Source organism: Pseudochaenichthys georgianus, chromosome 3 (assembly GCF_902827115.2).
Source record: "Pseudochaenichthys georgianus chromosome 3, fPseGeo1.2, whole genome shotgun sequence".
Lineage (NCBI taxonomy): Eukaryota > Metazoa > Chordata > Actinopteri > Perciformes > Channichthyidae > Pseudochaenichthys > Pseudochaenichthys georgianus.
The window spans coordinates 24,326,796-24,346,939 of NC_047505.1; the positions used below are offsets into that span (position 1 = coordinate 24,326,796).

Below are 20,144 nucleotides of genomic sequence, written 5' to 3' on the forward strand. Positions count from 1 at the left end.
TGCTTGACTCTCACCACAGTGACTTGGGACTTGCTTGATACTTGTAGGTCAAGACTTGAGACTTGCTCATGACTTGCACATGTAGGACTTACTCCCACCTCTGCTACTTACTGCTAAGAACATGCAGTGTGGCACTAAACACACATTTATTTGTTAAAATAGTTTAACAGGGATTACATTCACTCATTATTATGAGTTGCTTTGGGCAAAATTGTCCAACAAACAATGTAATGTAGTTGTAATGAATTCCTTGTAAAACCTTCCAAACTGAAGATCCGTTCTCCAAGGGCATCCACAATATCCTTCAGCGTCGACTCATCCGTCACATTGAAGAAGTGTTTGTCATCTGGGTCGCTGGCGATGTACTTGATTTCATTGAGGAAGGCCTCAGGGTTTATTCCACGACGGTTGTAGTAGCCAAGAACCTGTGAATATAAGATTAAACAGTCTTTCAGTACATGCATGAAGTGTCAACCAACAGAAATAGTCTGTCACATTTGATAGCCCTCACATCTTTGGGCGGGTTTCAAAGGATTTTGGTTTTTTACAGCAGTGCCAAAGCTGTCGCCAGTTCCAGTTGGATTTCAACAAATTGACTTCAGCATTTTTGCTCAAATTTCCATGACTAGTTAAGCCACTGGATGGAATTAAGTGTGCTAATAGTTGCAACAGCAGTGGCACAAGCTAAATAAGCATGTGGTTTCAAGAAGATAACTTACACCTTCAGCTCTCCAGGGGCTCAACTGGTTTTGGCTCTACTCTCCACTTAACTCCATTATGTCACTATATCAATGTTAGTGTTGTTTTGAGTTACACTGGAAATGCATTAGTCATTAAAAAAAACAAGTTAAAACTAACAAAGTGTTGGCCATCTAATAAGGTAAATAAAAGGTCTAGCCGACTCACAGCAATAGCATAACGGGTGATGCCATCCTTCTCACTGTCTTCGATGGCCTGCTTGAGATCCGGACTGTCATGTGACTCTCCATCAGTGATCACTATCATCACCTTTTTGGCACCGCGCCGACCTCCTTGTTTGAAAGCTTGTGAGCTGTGACGGCATGTGTGATACATTCAATAAAAAAAATTGCACAATGGAGAGGAATAATGCTCATTCGTAAAAATGAAGATACAGTACCGTGCTATGTTAATTCCTAGAGCCGTGTTGGTCTCCTCTCCACCTCGTTGGTTGATACTGCGCGCTCTTTTCACAACTTCCTCAACAGATTTGTAGTCGCTGAGTTTGAATTCATGGACCACCTTTTCACCATACTGAACGACTCCAACCTGTCCGGAAAAAACCCCACTCACAATTACCTATCCAAATTATTAAGAGACTTATATATTGCAGTTAACTACATTAATAGTTTAATATGATTATTTTTACTGTAATACAAGCCTACAAGAAATGTTGTTATCATCACAGGCACAGTAAGCCTATGACAGAAATTCCATTATTTGAATTTATCCAACATGAACTTTACCAATACATCTTACACACCTGTATTTGACCTGGTCCAATATAGAACTTCTGAAGAATGTTGATGAGAAAAGCCTGCACTTCATACCAGGGATAGATGGAGTTAGATCCATCCAGAACAATCACAATGTCCATGTAGGTCTCACATCCTGAAAATCATTTAAAGATGAGACTTGAGAGCACACTTGGAGACCACATATTTTATTTGCTGTGACAAAGAACCATCCAAGGATGTTTGTCAAAACAGGAGAGATAATTTGAGGCTTACTCTGAAAGGCAGGCGCAATCGTTCTGGAAAACTTGAAGCTCTCATTGACTCTGGAGCATATGCCAGTGCTGTAGTAAGAGCTGCCACACTCATAGGACCATAGCGGCCCACAGGCCTGAAACATAAAAGAAAGCATTTATTCAGGAAACATTATCAACCTCAGCATATTAGAAAGTTAGGTTCATGCTCTCTGAGAACTACGGAGAGCTGCAGTTTGACAACCGTGTAATCAAAAGGCAATCTTGTGGGATTTTTTCCATTTTGACCATTGCTATTTTATTAAATGTGTTCTTACTTACTTACTTACTAGCAAGCAACACACCATACCATGTCATATCTCAAGTAGTTAAATCCAATAAGGCTTAAACTCACCACAAAGCTTTTGTCTTGAGGGTTGGAAGTGAGCGTCATTCCCAGCCTCATCTTGTCTTTTCGCTCTGACACGTTGGTCAGAGATATCCTTCCTTGAAGGAGAATGAATCTCAATGAGAGGATCTTGGATGCACAGACACATATATACAATAAAACATGAACTGTCCTTCAGGGACAAAACAGACATTTCACTATCTGGGACTTTGGTTTGTTATTGTTGTCTGGGCAGCAAAAGCAGTGTCTAGTTCCTCAGATTTAAACGTTCACTTGACAAAACTTCATGTGCCTTCCTAACCAGCACAACACATGTGCAGCCGGTATGAAGAAGCATGTGGTGAGATGTGTGGTATAACACACATGTGGAAATGAACATAAACCGTTTAAAAAAAACAGTAAAATGTGGAATGATTGGTATGACACTTCAGTCTCACACATGCCACCGGGATGTTTACTGAGAAACAAGTAAACATAAAACACTCATACAATACATGCATACAATGTTTAGTAGAATTTGTGTTGTTTTGTGATACTATACCTAAGTTAAGCTTGGAGCAGCCATTGCCGTTGGTTCGTCTGCTCAGTGAACATTTATAAATATCCCCTGTCTGGTAAGGGCCATTCATTTCATATGGAGCACCCACTAATAACCTGCAAAGACACAACATTCAAAAGTTACAATCAGACAGAACACACATCAAGCCTATAGCCTTAACACTTTGTCTCAGTTGTCATTTATGTATATAAACAGTAAGACCTCCTACAGCAAGACCGACAACAACATCAGTTCTCTGGAAGAGTAGGTCTTTGTCTGGTATCTAATCCTCTGAGGGAATATGACTATGACTGTTAACATCAGTGATCCACATAAAACACATGGGCTTCCTGGGAAGACTAAACCTTTATTTATCCAAGGATTTTAATTAGGCATGTTTAATCATATCCAGCAGCACTGGAACCACATTCATAAACATTTCGATACAGTCATCTCATGCGAGTAAGATCTTTAAGACACAACCGTATTTTCAATGAGCATTTACGTGACACTTATTTTGCATTAGCAAAATATAGGGAAGCAGAAACTCTTGTCACACGTAGTCTCACGTACATTTCCGCATGATTTTACATCCAACTTATAGCCACAACTGTTCTTTGGTTAAATGCAAACAACGAATAACATTGATACCTTAACGCTAACACAATGACACTCAATGATGTTAGCATGTTTACCATGTTGACCTTCAATGTAGCATCTTGGCATGCTTAATATGCAAATTAGCACAAGGTACAGCTGATTCAGTTTTGGAAGGAGGAGTATTAGTTATTTACTATTACAATCAAGATGAAAAACAGGTTCCATAAACGTTAAGGTCCCACTTCCCAATGAGGCCCTCATTGGGAAGACAAAGGGAAATAACTTAAGGGAAATGTTGTCGTCACAGACCATCGTGTTGGAGTGCTGGATATTCTTTTCACATGACCTATTGTCTGTGAAGAGTCAGTCCTGCACTTGACTTCACAGTGGGTTTCCTGTGGGGGGTCAGTGTGGTCTTATAAATGTCACTGAAAGGTTTTATATGACTTGATTTGATGGAGGAAATAAAGTTGTCTAGTGTGCTTACTTCAGGGCTGATGGAGGGCACAAAGGCCTTAAATGAAGCCATATTTCACGTGAGATAAGAACTCTCAGTGTGTTCGACTACAGGGAAATCAGGTTATTCAAATCCCTGTGAACATGATAAATGCTGTTATCCTTACCTAAACATTGGAAGCCAAAAGTAACCTCCTTTAAGCTGTTATATTTATGATTGGCGGTATTCATGACACTCCTTCAGGGATTCATGCAATGTCTTGTAATGTCTGTCTGTTTGTAACATGATATCTTTAGATTAAATGGCTGACTATTTTTACATCTACAGTCACAAGGCATATGCTCCAAATGCCTCAGGTATCGACATGTGTGCTAACTGCCAGACCGTCCATCAGCTGTCTCTTCATGGGGAATTTTTTACAATCTGCAACAATCCATGAAGTACAACCCATACTGTATGTGAAACCCAGGACACTACAAATATTGCACAGACAATTAACTCTAGTCGTGATGTTTAATCTCTACCGAAATAACACCTTAAAAGGGAGTTCTATATCTGCAACATTTATGCAGTGTATTTATAATGCTTTTATACAAAATAAACTATCAACTTTTATTTAATGTTACATTTTAAGTTATTCTGTAAAACAAAGAAAATTGGAAAAATAAATCTGTTTTAATTTCTCATAATCATTGTTATATGATATGGGAGGCTAATCACATTCCTGGAAATGTTCAGTATGAACAGTAGGTCAACTAGGAATTCAAACAAGTGTGCAGACAAAGCGAAAATCACAGGGAATTCTCAGTGCAGCCGTGCCCCAGAGGAAAGACACCTGACACCACTTTATAGCAAAAGTGGCTGTGGCCAACCTCCTTCTGCTAGACAGTAGACACTTAGGTCAAAGTCTAACAATTAAGGAAGCAAGGATTTCTAGGTCATATTCACGATCCCCAGTTTCAAAGTGTGTCTACATTACCAAGAAAACACTTTGCTAATGGAAGGCACATTTCTCAGAAACGTCCTTGGAACTAAATATGGTAAGCCTGACATAAGATGATGTGAATGATAAAATATTCCTACACTTTGTAAATGATAGTGTGAATTTTGCAATTGATATTATGTGAACGGTTGTATCCCTTTCTTTCGGACACAAATACTGTATTGATCGTTGCAAGTATCACAGTTAACAGACAACAGTTGATAATCAATCAGAGGTTTTTACAAAACAGTAATTACTTTACCAAAAATGTTTTCCCTCTTTCTGCAGGTAAGTCTCATGAGCACAGCCTGAAAAAGCATTCAGACCTTTAAAAGGATTCAACTTAATGTCCAATGGTTTCATCTGTTAGAGCTATAAAAGCTAAACCCCTGCATGGTACTGTTAAACATAACTGATTGAAATTGGACACGGGTCTAAGTTTTGTCATTGCCCTCACTTTGTCCTTTTTACGACCATCTGTATTAATCTCTGCAAGCTTCCAATATATCATAGGAATGTTATACTTTAAACTCATACATTAAATACACTACTTTACATTAACAGTTTATCACCAGACTGCCAATAAAAATAAAAAGAGGTATAACTTTAAGTCATGTAGCATGCCACCTCTATGAATGAGTTTCTTTAAGAGAACCTTTATATGTGATTTGGGTTTTTTTAAGGCCATAGAAAGTGTTAAAGCAACTATGAGGACAAGAGGAAATGTTGTTCAAACAATCTATCATGGACACCGAAGAGCGACTAGAGTGGGAGTAAGCTACAATGTTATCGCACCAGAAGCCAACTTTTTGAATTCTCAGATTCTGGAAGTCCTTTCTACCATGTTGGCTCCAACAGCACTCACATTTTTAAGGATATTAATATCATAATTATGACTTCAGTGATTCGTATGTGTTGGCTAGAGGAGACACTGCAGCAGTTCAGGTCAGGATACAGCTACCTTGATGAAAGGGGACCATTGTTGCCTTTGACTTGGACACATGCCTCGCTGACCTGCTGATTTTCACCAGAAGCTGTTCAAACAATCATGTTTCAGAGCTCATCAGGGTCGAATGCAAGCATCAGTGCATCATCACTGTAAAAATGGTAATGACACTGAAATAACTTCACCCAAAATCAATGCGTGGACATTTTCTACCATGGCTACCAGGGGATACAGGATTTTGGGGGTTTTGAGGAAGCGCCATCCCCAAGCCAAGGCTGTCATTAATGTGGTAATGTTTTTCCTATTTGGAAGGAAGAGATGTATACGCTGTGAAACCACATCCCTGCCCCAGACATGAGCCGGCTTCTCCGATGTCACGCTTGCTCATGACATTCCATTTGTCAGCATTTATATATTTACAAGGCAGCATTAACAAAAGAAAATGTTTCTTTTGTTAATGCTGCCACATAAATACGGCCATACGGGTATTTGTAATGGTCACATTATCATTTCCCAAAGAAGGTCATTTGGTGTCTGTAATTGACATTAAAGCATTAACCAGACAGTGACAGGGGGACTTTTGGCAAAGCACATGCCTTTTCCTTTAGATCATTGTACCACAAAGCATGCTGTTCTGTTTCAACACTGAGCAGTATATGAGTGTGTACAGGAGTATTTTTGTAATGAAGCCCATGCTGGTTTTGAACATATTTAGGATATGATGTTAATATGCAATATAGGGAAATCAGGTTATTCAAATCCCTGTTAACATGACAAAGGCTGTTATCCTTGTTTATTTGTGCAGACTCTGATATTTAGAAAAACAATACCTAAACATTGGAACATTGCATAGTGTTCAAATTCTTCTTATGGGAGTTCATTTGTGTGCAGATCTATTTGTCCTAACTCTGCACATTGTCGATTTAAACTTGCAAGCATGCAGATGTTAGCATTTAGCTAATGCACTGCTGTGCCTGAAACAACTTCAGGGTTCTATTTACTTTATTTTCAATGTAACCGGTATCTATCCTCGAAGTTGGTGTAAAATACTTCAACCCAATGTCACAGGCTTAACAATCAGAGTGTTGTGTCTAAACTAAAATCCCAGAGATCAAATTCTATTCTCTGAGATGTAAAAGCACTTTTCATTGCAGCTTTGTAAACAAGCTATATAAAGGGGACACTATTTAAGGCTGGTGTTGAAAAACTTAACAGACTCCCTGTAGTTTTTTGGTGGTTTGCAACTCGTAACTGAGATAAGAAGTAAAGCCTTTAAGGTCAGGTCTCCATTGAGGAGACTTGGTAGAACTGTAGAAAAATAAATAGTGGGAGGCTTCTGTGGTGTATAGCTCAAATATGCTGCTTTGTGTATCCCATCAGGTTTAAACACCCAAGGTTTTCACCAATTGGAGGTGAAGAGGCCTCTTCTCTGCTCCCATGGGAGAGTTCGCTCTGGCAGAGTGTTTAGATCACCATTACGCTCAGTAGATGTGTGAGGAAATTACATATTCTTGACATTTTCACCTTTCCCCAACTTAGTAGCTTCATCAGCAGTCACGGACAGAATCTGTCAACAGACCTGACAAAGATGTCTCATTTTCTTCATGTCTCTGAGGCTAACAATTGGGTAAATAGTTTATTTCCTGCTCACTTAAATGCCACATGCTTAGGAATGGATTTTACACATGGGTCTTCTTCTACTCATACTGTTTTAATATCTCAGACACACAAAAGCTCTAGTAAATAACTTACTCAAGCACACTGGTATCAACAATTGCTGTTTTGTATTAGTCTTGTCCTCAAAGAAATCGTTTTGAATTAAGCTGCACTTCAGGTTCAGGTCATGAAAAGCTTGAGTCACTTTCCAGCTGTGAGCCTGGTCCTATCCAAACACAGAGCTGAGGGTTCGGAGAAATCAGACCGCTCTGGAAAAGTTGACAACGCTGCAATCCAGCACAGATTATACCAATTTAAATTCTCTCGAAAGCTTAGTTAAAATCAATCATGGGGAAAGTGAAGGTTAAACGTTAAAAGGCCTAAATAGCAAGGGACAAACTGTCCAAGTGTATCACTCATTCAGTTTTCTAATTGACTGAAGTGTGAATACAAGCATCAGAAAAATACACGAACCCAGACAATCAGCAGAAAAGCCCCCTGAAGTGCCGACACTTGGCGAGCATATGTTCTGTGTTGGTGTCTGGCACTTCAAAGATGCCTTTTTTGAAACAAAAAATAACAGATTCAGTCCTAATCAGCACAGATCAATGCCTCATCAACACATTCATCAGAGAAAACAAATTCCTCTCAAACCTCTTAGTTGACACACAACGAAATAGGAGACATGTGGAGTCTAAGTCATCACTTAAAAGTTATTCTGGTACCAGTGACAGAAAACAACTTAATAAAAGTATAATTCTGAGTACTGCCATTGGTTACTACTTTATACTTCTACTTCTATTAATTCCTATCCGTTTATATTTCAGCTATGGTGACTAATTTAGGTTGACCTTTGGTTAATATATTAATTACAAACAAATAATTGAATCCACCATCTCCAGCTTATGTATATTAGCATATTTAGTAATCATTGTATCAAAGAAAGCCTCCAGAATTACCACTTTCAATACTTAAGTAAATTTCATTATAGTTTTATACATTTAGTCATGTAACATTTTGAAAGCGTGGGGATGTTGCGGATCTCCGCAGGGAGAGCGTTCCAGAGGGTGGGGGCTGCCACACTGAAGGCTCTGTCCCCGAAGGTTCGCAGTTTGGTGCGGGGGGTGGTAAGCAGACCAGAGTCTGAAGACCGCAGGTTCCGGCGAGGGGCATGTGGGTGAAGGATGTCCGATAGGTACTGGAGGGCATGGGCATAGAGGGACTTGTAGGTAAGGAGGAGGATTTTGAATGATATGCGGGACTTGACCGGCAACCAGTGGAGGTGGGTGAGGGTGGGAGTGATGTGCTGCCACGGCTTTGTATTTGTGAGTACCCTAGCAGCATAGTTTTGGACATACTGGAGCCTGTCCGGGATTTTGTTGGGAACTCCAAACAGGAGACCATTGCAGTAGTCCAAGAGGGAGGTGACAAACGCATGGACTAGGGTTTCGGCAACCGACTCCGAGAGTGACGGTCGGAGTCTTGCAATGTTCCTTAGATGGAAAAAGGCCGATTTGGTCACAGACTTGGAGTGGAAGGAGAGGGTGGAGTCGAGGATGACACCAAGGTTGCAGGCTTCAGGAGATGGGGAGATGGAGCAGCCGTCAACCTCGAGGATGAAGTCACCAAACTTCTGGAGCAGCGCCTTGGGTGCCACAACCATGAGCTCTGTTCTTAACATCCCGATAGCAATGAATTAAGTGCTTTGACAAAAAATCCATAAAAAAATGTCTAGCCGGCCCGGCTAAAATAACTGGATGGCCTACCTGCCTGTCAGCTTTCCATCTGTGCACAAACTTATCTTGGGCCCTCATTGGTCATGTGTGCGTTTGTGTGTGTTGGAGGAGGGGCTCTGTAAGGAAGTGGCAGATTTTTTCCGGCTGTGTATTTTCAAATTCAAGCGCACTCGAGCTGGTTTCTCCAAAATTACCTACCCCACCTTTAAGTAATGGATCTGGTAATTGATAAAACTGTCCTGAGTCTTTGATTCAGATGTGCGGACATGGATGAAACAAACCAAGTCTTGTACAAAAAAACCCCAAATATTATTTTTGAATCATTTTTATGATCCTTTCACACTCGATAACAGTGTTCACATCTCCCTCACATCCTGAAACATTCCTGGGTCCAGCTGAGAGCTGTCAGACTATGCGTTGCACAGACACTCCCACAGACACACACACAAATGTACTGGTCAGCTTGAGAGTGTGCATGCAGCTGTGTGTTCCCACTCCTACGCACACTGCTGATTAAACAGCCTTCTTAAATACTGGAATAAGTTGGACTAAGCCTTCTGATGGGAAGAAAGAAGATTCATAAGCAAAGTGTAAAACAAGTTGGAGGCACAGCACTGTGGGTCACAGTGGGTAGAGTTAGAGAGTATACAGAATAGCCACAATATCTAAACAACTATTTCTAACATTGTTCAGATATATAAATATGAGAACGTTTACAGAAATGTTTTCTTTCTCTCTTTATTTCTTATGAATAAAGGTGTCTTTTTACCAGATGGCTGAACACCTAATAAAGAAGCCAAAATCCCAAATCCCTGCTGCTTTACTTGGCTGGACGTTGTTTGAATAGTCTGTGCTGCTTTATTCTGCCACTGCAAATGTTTTCACCTCAATCTCAGACCTATCCCTCAGTGAAAGCAGCGTCTCTGGTGACCTTTATTCCACACCAATCAGCCTGATCAGACCTTTTCAGTTCTGGTAGACATGTTTGGCTGACAGTAGCTCTGAATGGAAAACAAGTTGTATCTTACAGTGTAATCGAATCAGCTGCTGACATGTGCAGGAAGACTTTGACTTCTGCGAGCTGGCAGCTCTTGCTAGTTTGTCACTTTACTCTCCAAGTGTGTCATTGTCCGCTTCCTGTACAGCAAGAACACACACAAGGCAAGGGATATATATTTCTATTACTCATAAACCCTGTGTGTGGTTCCTACTGTGGATGTAAATCTTTAATAACAGAGCAGGAATATTCTTTTTTTTAAGCACTGTAAGTTTTGCCAAATGACTCAATGACTAATCTATGTGTAGAAATAGTCCCCAAAAATGTGGGGACTATTTCTACACATAGATTAAAATATGTGACATGTTTTTGTAAGAATTTGGGACAGAAGCACAGTGTTTCTTTGATTTATTCATTGCATGTGTTCATTACAATAAAGTGACATGTCCCCCAGTGTGACACAATGCACATTACAGACATTCTGTGATTTTATCAGGCAGCAAAGTAGTGATTACATTCAGTTACCATGTGCAATGTTCTTAAGCTTCTCTATACTCTTTTTCTTTTCACACATAGTAGCTCATGCAAATACAAAACTATATATAGGCCTTATATTGTAACTTGGGCTGCCCGGGGGTGATAGATACAGTATGGATGATTTCCACAAATTAGAATGATACCGTTGTGCTGTTCTTTAAGGAAAATATGAACGATTACAACCACAATGTTGTTGCAAAAATAATTATATTAGTAACAACGTTTGTGTTACACTTATGCTATGACTGATGGTTTAACCCTCATGGTTACAGTTAGGATTCACTAGAAAGTGATTGCTAGCTGAACCAAGGCATAGAGTCTGCATTAAAATGAAATTACTAGATTTTAAACAGCTACAGGTGGGACATTGGAATATTATTAAAACAAATGTGTGTCTGTCGATGTATTCTGATGCCAAAACACCTAAAAGCAGTGTACACTATAATGAGGAAGGATTTTACGGTTATAGCAAGTTGGCATGGCAATACATTTTTCATGTTTTGTCACAATGGTCATAAGGTTAAAAGTAATACAGTGTTCACTTTACAAAGTGGGCCTTTTCAAGCCCCACCTGTTCCTCATCGCTCCAATAAAATGGTAGGCCAAGCTTAAAATTGTCAAATGTATCGTTCTATAACAGGGGTCTCCAACTTTTTTTAGGATGAGGGTTACTTTCAAAAAATAAAACAAGTCGTGAGCTACTTTTACTCCTCTTTTTTGCAGTGTATATATTTAGCACATTTTAACATTATTATATGCTACCTTTAACCTGTGTGTGCTGTCTGGGTCTGTGGGACCCGTTTTCAGTGTTTACTAAAATAAAATGTATGCAATTTAATTATTTTAACCTGCTTTATTTGGTGGTGGACGTCACATCCTCGAGGGTCCGGGGGCATGCACCCCCAGGAAGATTTTTTTTAAATGTTGAAGTTAAATGCATCAATCTGGTGCACTTTGAGCTAGGGCTGCTCAATTAATCGTATTTTAATCGCAATTACGATTTTGGCTTGCAACGATTATGAAAACAACATAATCGAAATAAAACGATTTTATTTTATTTTTTAAATAGGTTTTTCAGTTGAGTTATACTTAAAGTTCAGGGTAATCAACTTTTAAAAACATACTTTTCAAATTATTTTCTTCAATAAATTGATGTTTTCAAAGTAAATGGTTAATCGTTTTTAATAATCGTGATATCAATTATTGACCCAAATAATCGAGATTATGATTTTTGCCATAATCGAGCAGCCCTACTTTGAGCCCAACATGAATGTATGGATACAGCTCTCAACACTCAGATGAAAGGAAGCTGTATACTTTTCAATAATCCAAACATCTTTAGAATATGATCACAACAAATAATTTAAACTGGTTTATTCTTATCTTATGTTACCTAGTTAGCATTCATTCTTTTTATTTATGCATATTTGACTAATCCCTCCCCTTTTAAACTTTTTACTGTCCTATAGTACACATTGGAATGATTTCTTACTTTATTTTTTACAACTTTATTAAATAGATAAAGGTGAGCTCTCTCTCTTGCTCTATCGCTCTCTCTCTCTCTGTCTCTCGCTCCACATTGCTTTTCTTCCCGACTGCAACGCTGTTGTGTGTGTCTGTGAGAGCGTTTCACACGTGTGTATGAGAGATTTTTACCAGTGGCGAGCCTGTCTCTGAGGCCTAAGATATTCTACAAAATAACATTTAAAAACATTAAAACAAATTGTATTTTTCTTTATATATTTTTTTAAAATATGTTTATAGTAATATTTGTCATTAGTTTTACCAAAAATAACTTGATTAAATTGTATTTAAAATAACATTTCCAAATAAATAAATCCTTTGAATCTGCCTATTCAGTTTCTGTTTGAATGTGAAGGGTTAAATGAAAGAAGCTCTCTGCGAGGTGAAGGCAGGAGCTGATTGGACGTCCAGCTGTGAATTCACAGAGGGCCAGCTATAGTAACTGAGAGAGTAATGTCAAATGACAGTACAATTGACCAATCATATCTTCCCTCTAAATGGGTGAGCTTTATTATCGCGGACTTTATGACAAGTTCCGCCCGCTGTGAAACGTTTCTTGTTTCCATAGCAACAACAACTGTCAACAGCGTAAACTCGCCTTCAAAATAAAAGCATGCCAAATTACACTTAAGACATACAACTGCAACGAAATTAACAAACACAATGCAATATCCTTTTCAATTTCAAAGAACACAAATTGGGTTATCTACAGGTGTTGTTTTGTGTGATAGAGGGTCGCTTTCATTGATGCGTTTTGCACCCCGGGCGGGCCGTTGTTTTAATAATTTGTTCGCGACCCACCAATCACATCTCAGCGACCCACCAGTGGGGCGCGCCCCACACTTTGAGAAACGCTGCTTTAATTGGTCAATGCAGCGCTTATCCAGATGATGCTGCAATGTGTTACTTCAATAGTTAGGCCAGGTTTGTTTTTGCCGAAAAATCCGGCATTTATTTGCTTTAACATTTCCCCTTGCAGCTATTTTATTTAGATGCATTTCTGCACACAGTGCTTTTGTCTGTTGGAACACAGCCTAAGGCAACCAACAGTGTGCAGAAAGTATGGTATAAGTCATGCTTAAAACAAGGTTGATTGTTGAAAGTTGGGTTCCAAGTTGTGAAGCATGGTCATGGTCACATGTGTTGTACAGTGCAACCCTGTCTCCTAAAATTACGTTCCCACAGAACTAAACTGCATTCTGAATTACGTTTAGCTAGAAACGTATTTACTCCCACGTTACGTTCCTTATGAACATATCTTAAATACGTTTATTTTCTACATATCTTTGCCATTTATTGTCTTGCTTATAATAATGATAATAGTCATTTATAAATATCATTTTAGAGCACACCTTTGAAATCGACAATCGGGCTCGATATATGGTTAAATTAAAATCAGTAGGCGAGGCTGTAATTTCGCCAGCTGTTACTCTCATGAGTGAGGCAGAACATAATAGTTTTAACATGACAAAAAGCTGCTGTGTCGTTTATTGCACCTCAAACATTAAAACAAATAGATAGATAGATGTCTTAATGCGCTGTTGAGGAACCTGCGACCCAAGTTGTGTATAAGATCAATACACCTTAGAAAATCTTGAAATCTTGAAAGGGATGTGCAAAATAGCCATTATACAGTTTTTAATGAACTATTAGTAGAGAATAACGAGTAATGAATATACTTTATAAAGATCTGCAGATAAATGTTTAGTCTTCTCAAGCACCAACTATCAAATATCTCTCCTGATTGTTGGCACTTGACAATCACCTTCCCTGAATTTTACTCAGGTGTAACTAAAGTCTGCTTTAAGGGTTGTTTATATTCCACATCATTAATCAGAATCTGCAAAGTAACTAAACTAAATGTAGTGAAGTAAAAATACCAGGTTAACCTCTGAATTGTAGTGGAGTAGAATTACAAAGTAACAATGAGCTGTCGTGTGGGTATATATTAATGCTGCCCATTATGGATACAAGCGATTTTCACCCATTTAGTAATTACATGTTTTAAATGTGTACACACCAATGTGTTTCCTATCGCCTAAACCTCCAGGGCTGTACACAGTTTAATACTGTCAACTTCTAAATTTGGGAAAAACGTCATTTAAAACTACAATTCCCAGTAGAGACGTGCCATAGAGAACATGTTGCGAAACACAATAGCCAGCATGTGTAGTTCTGGTGGGGCGTTCGAGTCCAGTTTTGAATAGTCTGCCGTGGTTTCGTTCCATTTCAAAGAGCTTGACGCTCGGCGTAACCTTGGCGCAACATCACGGGGTTTGTCAACGGGACTGTAGTCCCAAACGATAGCTGGGGATTATGGGTAGTGTAGTGTCTTCGGCTATCCTAAATCTCGAAATGTCCCGTCTGTTTCCGGTGACTTTATTTACGGCTAAAAAGCCCAAGATTATAGAATTAAATGAATAAATAAAAACAAGGATAATTGTGTGTTATTGTTGAGTAAATAACAGTGTGTTATTTAGAAATGAATAATAAATTAGAAGGAAAAGATTTTAAAAAATACAAATTTCAGTATTTTGAGGCTCTGAGCCCCATTTCTTTTCCTCAGACGGAAAAAAAGTCCGACATTATACGATTTAAAATAAAAACAAATAAATAAAAAGATAAAACACTGGCATGTAATTTACGTTAGAATAAATAGAATGGTTTTGAATAATAGATGAGAGTAAAATCTACTTCACTTTACAGCCCCGCCCACTTTTGGGGAAACCAACGCTGTCATTTGAACGGCGATCAAGCCTGAAGCCACAGAGATCTTCTGTTACTGTCCTTTCTTCTTAGAGGAAGTACAGAAACACGTAACTCTGGATTTGTTTTAATGTTTGAGGTGCAATAAACGACACAGCAGCTTTTTGGCATTTTAAAACTATTATGTTCTGCCTCACTCATGAGAGTAACAGCTGGCGAAATTACAGCCTCGCCTACTGATTTTAATTTAACCATATATCGAGCCCGATTCTCGATTTCAAATGTGTGCTCTAAAATGATATTTAGAAATAACTATTATCATTATTATAAGCAAGACAATAAATGGCAAAGATATGTAGAAAATAAACGTATTTGAGATACGTTCATAACGAACGTAACGTGGGAGTAAATACGTTTCTAGCTAAACGTAATTGAGAATGCAGTTTAGTTCTGTGGGAACGTAATTTTTAGGAGACAGGGTTGTACAGTGACGCATTCACACTAACAAAGAAAGCTATTTGAACAGGGCAATCATTATTAACTTCAACTGCAAGAAGTCTCTTGTCAGGAAAGTGTCAACAGAGATTGTTTTATGCATTTATTCAAACAATTAACACAATAGTTATCCTGGTGAAGCCATTCTGGAAGTATTTGAGGTTGTAGAGGAAATAAATGACATATAATAAAAAACACTCACACAAACCCACACCCACACATCTAGCGGGTAACCAGGGACTAATTGTGTCCACCACACGGTGCCAGTTGGCCTAATAATAGTGTGAGTTTGGGCGATGAGGTCATATGATGAATGTGAGGTACACCAGCTCAGAACTAAAGTTTGTTTTGAAAGCACACTTAACGGGAGGAAACTGCACACACTACAGGAAAGGTACAGTAGATCACTGTATTTTCGGGGGGAAAGATGTCTCACCACAGCTTGTCATATTTGTTTTAATGCTGAAGGAACTTGACCTCCAAATCTTGCTTTGCCCTACTTCACTAAGGTCAATTCTGGCCATCTACAGAATCACATCAAGAAATGCTGATATTTACATCAATACATACAGATAATAAAAGTTGTGGTGTATAAGACATTGATCCGCTGCATTTTGCTGTAGCGTATTACTTTACAGATGCAACCATCAGTGACCTCCAGTGAAGTATTCTGCATTGCAGCAGTGTGTAAATAAGATGAGCCTCTTACCACTTTTCTCCTCCAGCAGCCACATGTTGCTGAACTGTGTATCCAAACTGGGCTTGTTTAGGCCCCTTGATGATCCTGGGGTTCTTTGTGTCAATGTTGAAGCAGTCATGGATGCCTTGAAAGACAAAAGACAATGTTCATCAGCATTGGCTAGAGAAGATGCTATTAATTACCTTAAGTATACTACAGTATTGGTTTAATCTATACAGAACATATAGTTTACAGTGTCTCATGGTGGTATCTCAGCAGCTTTAAGGATGTCTGTCCTGAAAGAAACATTTACATTAACATTGATTAGACCTCAGCATCTGGCCTAAGTGCAACAAACAGCTGCACACTCTTCCTTAAAATAACCCCTAGGTTGTCTCATGTTGTTTGTCCCCCTGCACCAGTCTAAACACAGACTTCCCTTTCAATGAAAACAAATATTAATCATATGAGTGTTACAGAGCAGCTGAGCTGTCACATGAGACTGACATTCTTCCAGCATTTGAAGCTGTTTTTGTTACGCAGCATAGTATCAACGTGACCACCTACAGGAACATATTTCATTCCAATAAGAACATTTTGACATGCACCAATTTGGCAAACAACATATACAATCTGATGAAAGAAATATTTGAAATCTGTGATTTACATTTCAGAAGTGAAGGAGCTGAAAAGGTTTCTAATGTCCTTCCAGTACCAAATGTCTTGCAACTGCATCATACGATTGGTTAAGAGACTCAGCAAGGACTTTTGCTTTGAAATGTATGTTAATAGATGGTAAAGTGTAACCTAACAAATGGTAAGAGGGTACAAAGTTAAAGCTGCTGTGAGACCTGATCAAAGCAAATCTGTTTTCCCGATTGTGTGCTAAAATTCCTCTCACATCTTTTGACAGCTTACCAGGTGGTAGAAAAGAGCAGTGAATGTATGTGTTAAATTAAAATGCCAATCGGAGAAGGTATGTTTTTCAGTATTAGCTTGTGTTACCCATTAAGGCTAATTTATGATGATGGCATTATTTGGCTTTTGAATTTCCATCCTAGGAGGGAGGGCTCTGCGTGAGGACTTGCGGGTGATGAGTTTTTCCTTTTGGCGGAGGGGGAGGAGGAGGAGGAGGAGGAGGAGGAGGAGGAGGAGGAGGAGGAGGAGGAGGAGGAGGAGGAGGGGAAAATATATAATCGTCTACCACTCTGACTTCCTCTCGATCAATCTCTCTGTTAATCTGTCTTCTCCTTAATCTGCTGCTGATAATAATAATAATAATAGCATGGATTTATATAGCGCCTTTCATGAGATCCAAGGTCGCTTTACAAGGAAGAACAGGGCAAAACAAACATAACAAAACAAAAGGCAGTCAGACAACCAGTCAGACAGACAAAACAACAAATAGATTAGGGGCCAAAGGCCTTAGTGAACAGATGGGTCTTGAGGGCCCTTTTGAAGGCATCAAGCATGGGGATGTTGCGGATCTCCGCAGGGAGAGCGTTCCAGAGGGTGGGGGCTGCCACACTGAAGGCTCTGTCCCCGAAGGTTCGCAGTTTAGTGCGGGGGGTGGTAAGCAGGCCAGAGTCTGAAGCCTGCAGGTTCCTGGGAGGGGCATGTGGGTGAAGGATGTCCGATAGGTACTGGGGGGCATGGAGGGACTTGTAGGTAAGGAGGAGGATTTAGAATGATATGCGGGACTTGACTGGCAACCAGTGGAGGTGGGTGAGGGTGGGAGTGATGTGCTGCCACGGCTTTGTATTTGTGAGTACCCTAGTAGCACCGTTTTGGACATACTGGAGCCTGTCCGGGGTTTTGTTGGGAACCCCAAACAGGAGACCATTTCCGTAGTCCAAGCGGGAGGTGACAAACGCATGGACTAGGGTTTCAGCAACCGACTCCGAGAGTGACGGTCGGAGTCTTGCAATGTTCCTTAGATGGAAAAAGGCCGATTTGGTCACAGACTTGACGTGGGAGTGGAAGGAGAGGGTGGAGTCGAGGATGACACCCAGGTTGCGGGCTTCAGGAGATGGGGAGATGGAGCAGCCGTCAACCTTGAGTATGAAGTCACCAACCTTCTGGAGCAGCGCCTTGGGTGCCACAACCATGAGCTCTGTTTTCCTGCTGTTTAGTTTGAGATAGTTGCATGACATCCATGCTTTGATGTCATGCAGGCAATTGATGAGAGACTGAGGGGGGAGCTCGGAGGATGGAGTGGTGCTGAGATACAGTTGGGTATCATCAGCGTAACAGTGGGAAGTGAGTCCATGATGTCGGATGATCTGGCCGAGGGGGAGCATGTAAATGGTGAACAGGAGGGGGCCAAGCACAGAGCCCTGGGGTACACCGTGGTGGACTGGGGCCGGGGGTGAATTTGAGCCGTTGATGGAGACAAACTGTTTCCTGTTATGGAGGTAGGATGTGAACCAAGACAGTGCTGTGCCAGTGATACCTAGGAGGTCTGAGAGGCAGGTGAGGAGGATGTTGTGAGAGATGGTGTCAAACGCTGCAGAGAGGTCCAGGAGGATGAGGATGCTGAGGCGGCCAGAGTCAGCAGCAATGAGGAGATCGTTGGTGATCTTGATGAGGGTGGTCTCAGTGCTGTGTTGCTGTCTGAAGCCGGAGTGGAAGGGCTCATAGAGCTCATGGTTGGACATGTACAGATGGAGTTGGCCGGTGACCACTCTTTCCAGAGTTTTGCTTAGGAAAGGAATGATCTCTCTTTCACCAGTTGCCAGGTGTATCTTAAGTGTGTGTGTTGATCTGTGTTGCTTCACTGATATTTAAGGTCAAGATCATGTTGACCTTTACACTCAAGCTAATTGATCCTCTCCTCTGTCACGAACCTTGGAGCCTTCAATAACGCTTTTAAATTTGATAAGCAGGTCAGCACCGTAGTCAAGACCTGCTTTTTCAAAATACGACTATTAGCTAAGACCAAGTCGTTTTTATATTTTAAAGAACTAGAAAGGGTTATTAACGCCTTTGTTACCTCGAGACTGGATTACTGCAACGCTCCGTATGTGGGTATGGAACAGGCCTCAATTAGACGCCTGCAGCTAGTTCAGAACGCAGCTGCACGTCTTCTCACTGGCCACAAAAAGCGTGACCACATCACCCCAATTCTGGCCTCACTACACTGGCTTCCAGTTCGTTTCAGAATTGATTTTAAACTCCTTTTATTTGTTTTCAAAGCCCTATGGGCTGGCTCCGGCCTATGTAGCCGAACTCCTCCATCGCTACACCCCAGCCAGAGCCTTAAGGTCGGCTGACCAGCTGCTGCTGATAGTGCCCAAGACCAGGCTTAAAACCCGAGGGCACCGAGCATTCGCAGCAGCGGGCCCTAGGCTCTGGAACACTCTGCCCCTCCACGTGAGGTCGGCCCAGACATTAGGGTTTTTTAATCAGCTTCCAGTTTGTGTTCGGGCGGCCGACAGCCTATCCGTTTTAAGAGTACGCTTAAGACCTTCCTTTTGATAAAGCTTAAAGTTGATCAAATAACCTAATGAGAGTGCTTTGACGCAGATACGCTGTGCCTCTTCACCTACATTTTGGTTCTTGCTCTTTCACTTAAATCCTAAAAACTTGGATCTTATATTTAAAACTAAGGTTATTACTACTCTTTCTATTTTCTCTTTATCCAAAACCTTTTCCCTCCATGACCTCATGAGGTTTTATTGGAGGGAAACAGGTTTGCAGAGGGGCCTATATCCAGCCGGGGAGTGTCACTAATTCCAACTAAGGCCCCAGCGGGGACCTTGCTCCCTGCGTGTGCCTGTCTGTGTCTGTGTATTTGCATGTTCCGATTAACCGAGCCTCCCCCAAATTTTCTTTTTCTTTTGTGTCTATATCTACGCCGGGATCTGGAGTCGAGGCTGATCCTGTTGCTGTGGTCCTGTGCCCTGGATACTCTATCCTGAGTTCTGGATTGAGTCCTGGACTTCGAGGCGTGGCTGAACCTATCACTGTGGTCCTGCCTGGGTCTCCGTCATGCTGCTTCACCTGATGGCTCCCACAGGATTGTTGACAATCCTCGTGGATTCATCTTCTTATTACAGACACATGCATTTCCAAACATTTCGGTCTACCTACGCTGTAAAATGTATTATCCTCTTACACACAGGCATCTATTGCACGCCTGAGAGAGGGATCCCTCCTCTGTTGCTCTCCCTGAGGT

General features: G+C 40.5%; 1 protein-coding gene across 1 annotated transcript in view; it reads right to left on the minus strand.

Moving 5' to 3' along the window:
• itga11a (integrin, alpha 11a) overlaps window positions 1-16,086 on the minus strand; it is a 67,496-nt gene extending 51,410 nt beyond the window's left edge. Inside the window, exons 1-8 of the mRNA XM_034108181.1 lie at window positions 15,998-16,086; window positions 2,656-2,768; window positions 2,121-2,212; window positions 1,749-1,863; window positions 1,502-1,629; window positions 1,139-1,287; window positions 907-1,051; window positions 260-425 (exon numbers count right to left, since the gene is read on the minus strand). Coding sequence (XP_033964072.1) covers window positions 260-425; window positions 907-1,051; window positions 1,139-1,287; window positions 1,502-1,629; window positions 1,749-1,863; window positions 2,121-2,212; window positions 2,656-2,743 — 883 coding nt within the window. The 5' untranslated portion in view covers window positions 2,744-2,768; window positions 15,998-16,086. The remainder of the gene's footprint in view (window positions 1-259; window positions 426-906; window positions 1,052-1,138; window positions 1,288-1,501; window positions 1,630-1,748; window positions 1,864-2,120; window positions 2,213-2,655; window positions 2,769-15,997) is intronic.
• Window positions 16,087-20,144: the final 4,058 nt, after the last annotated feature.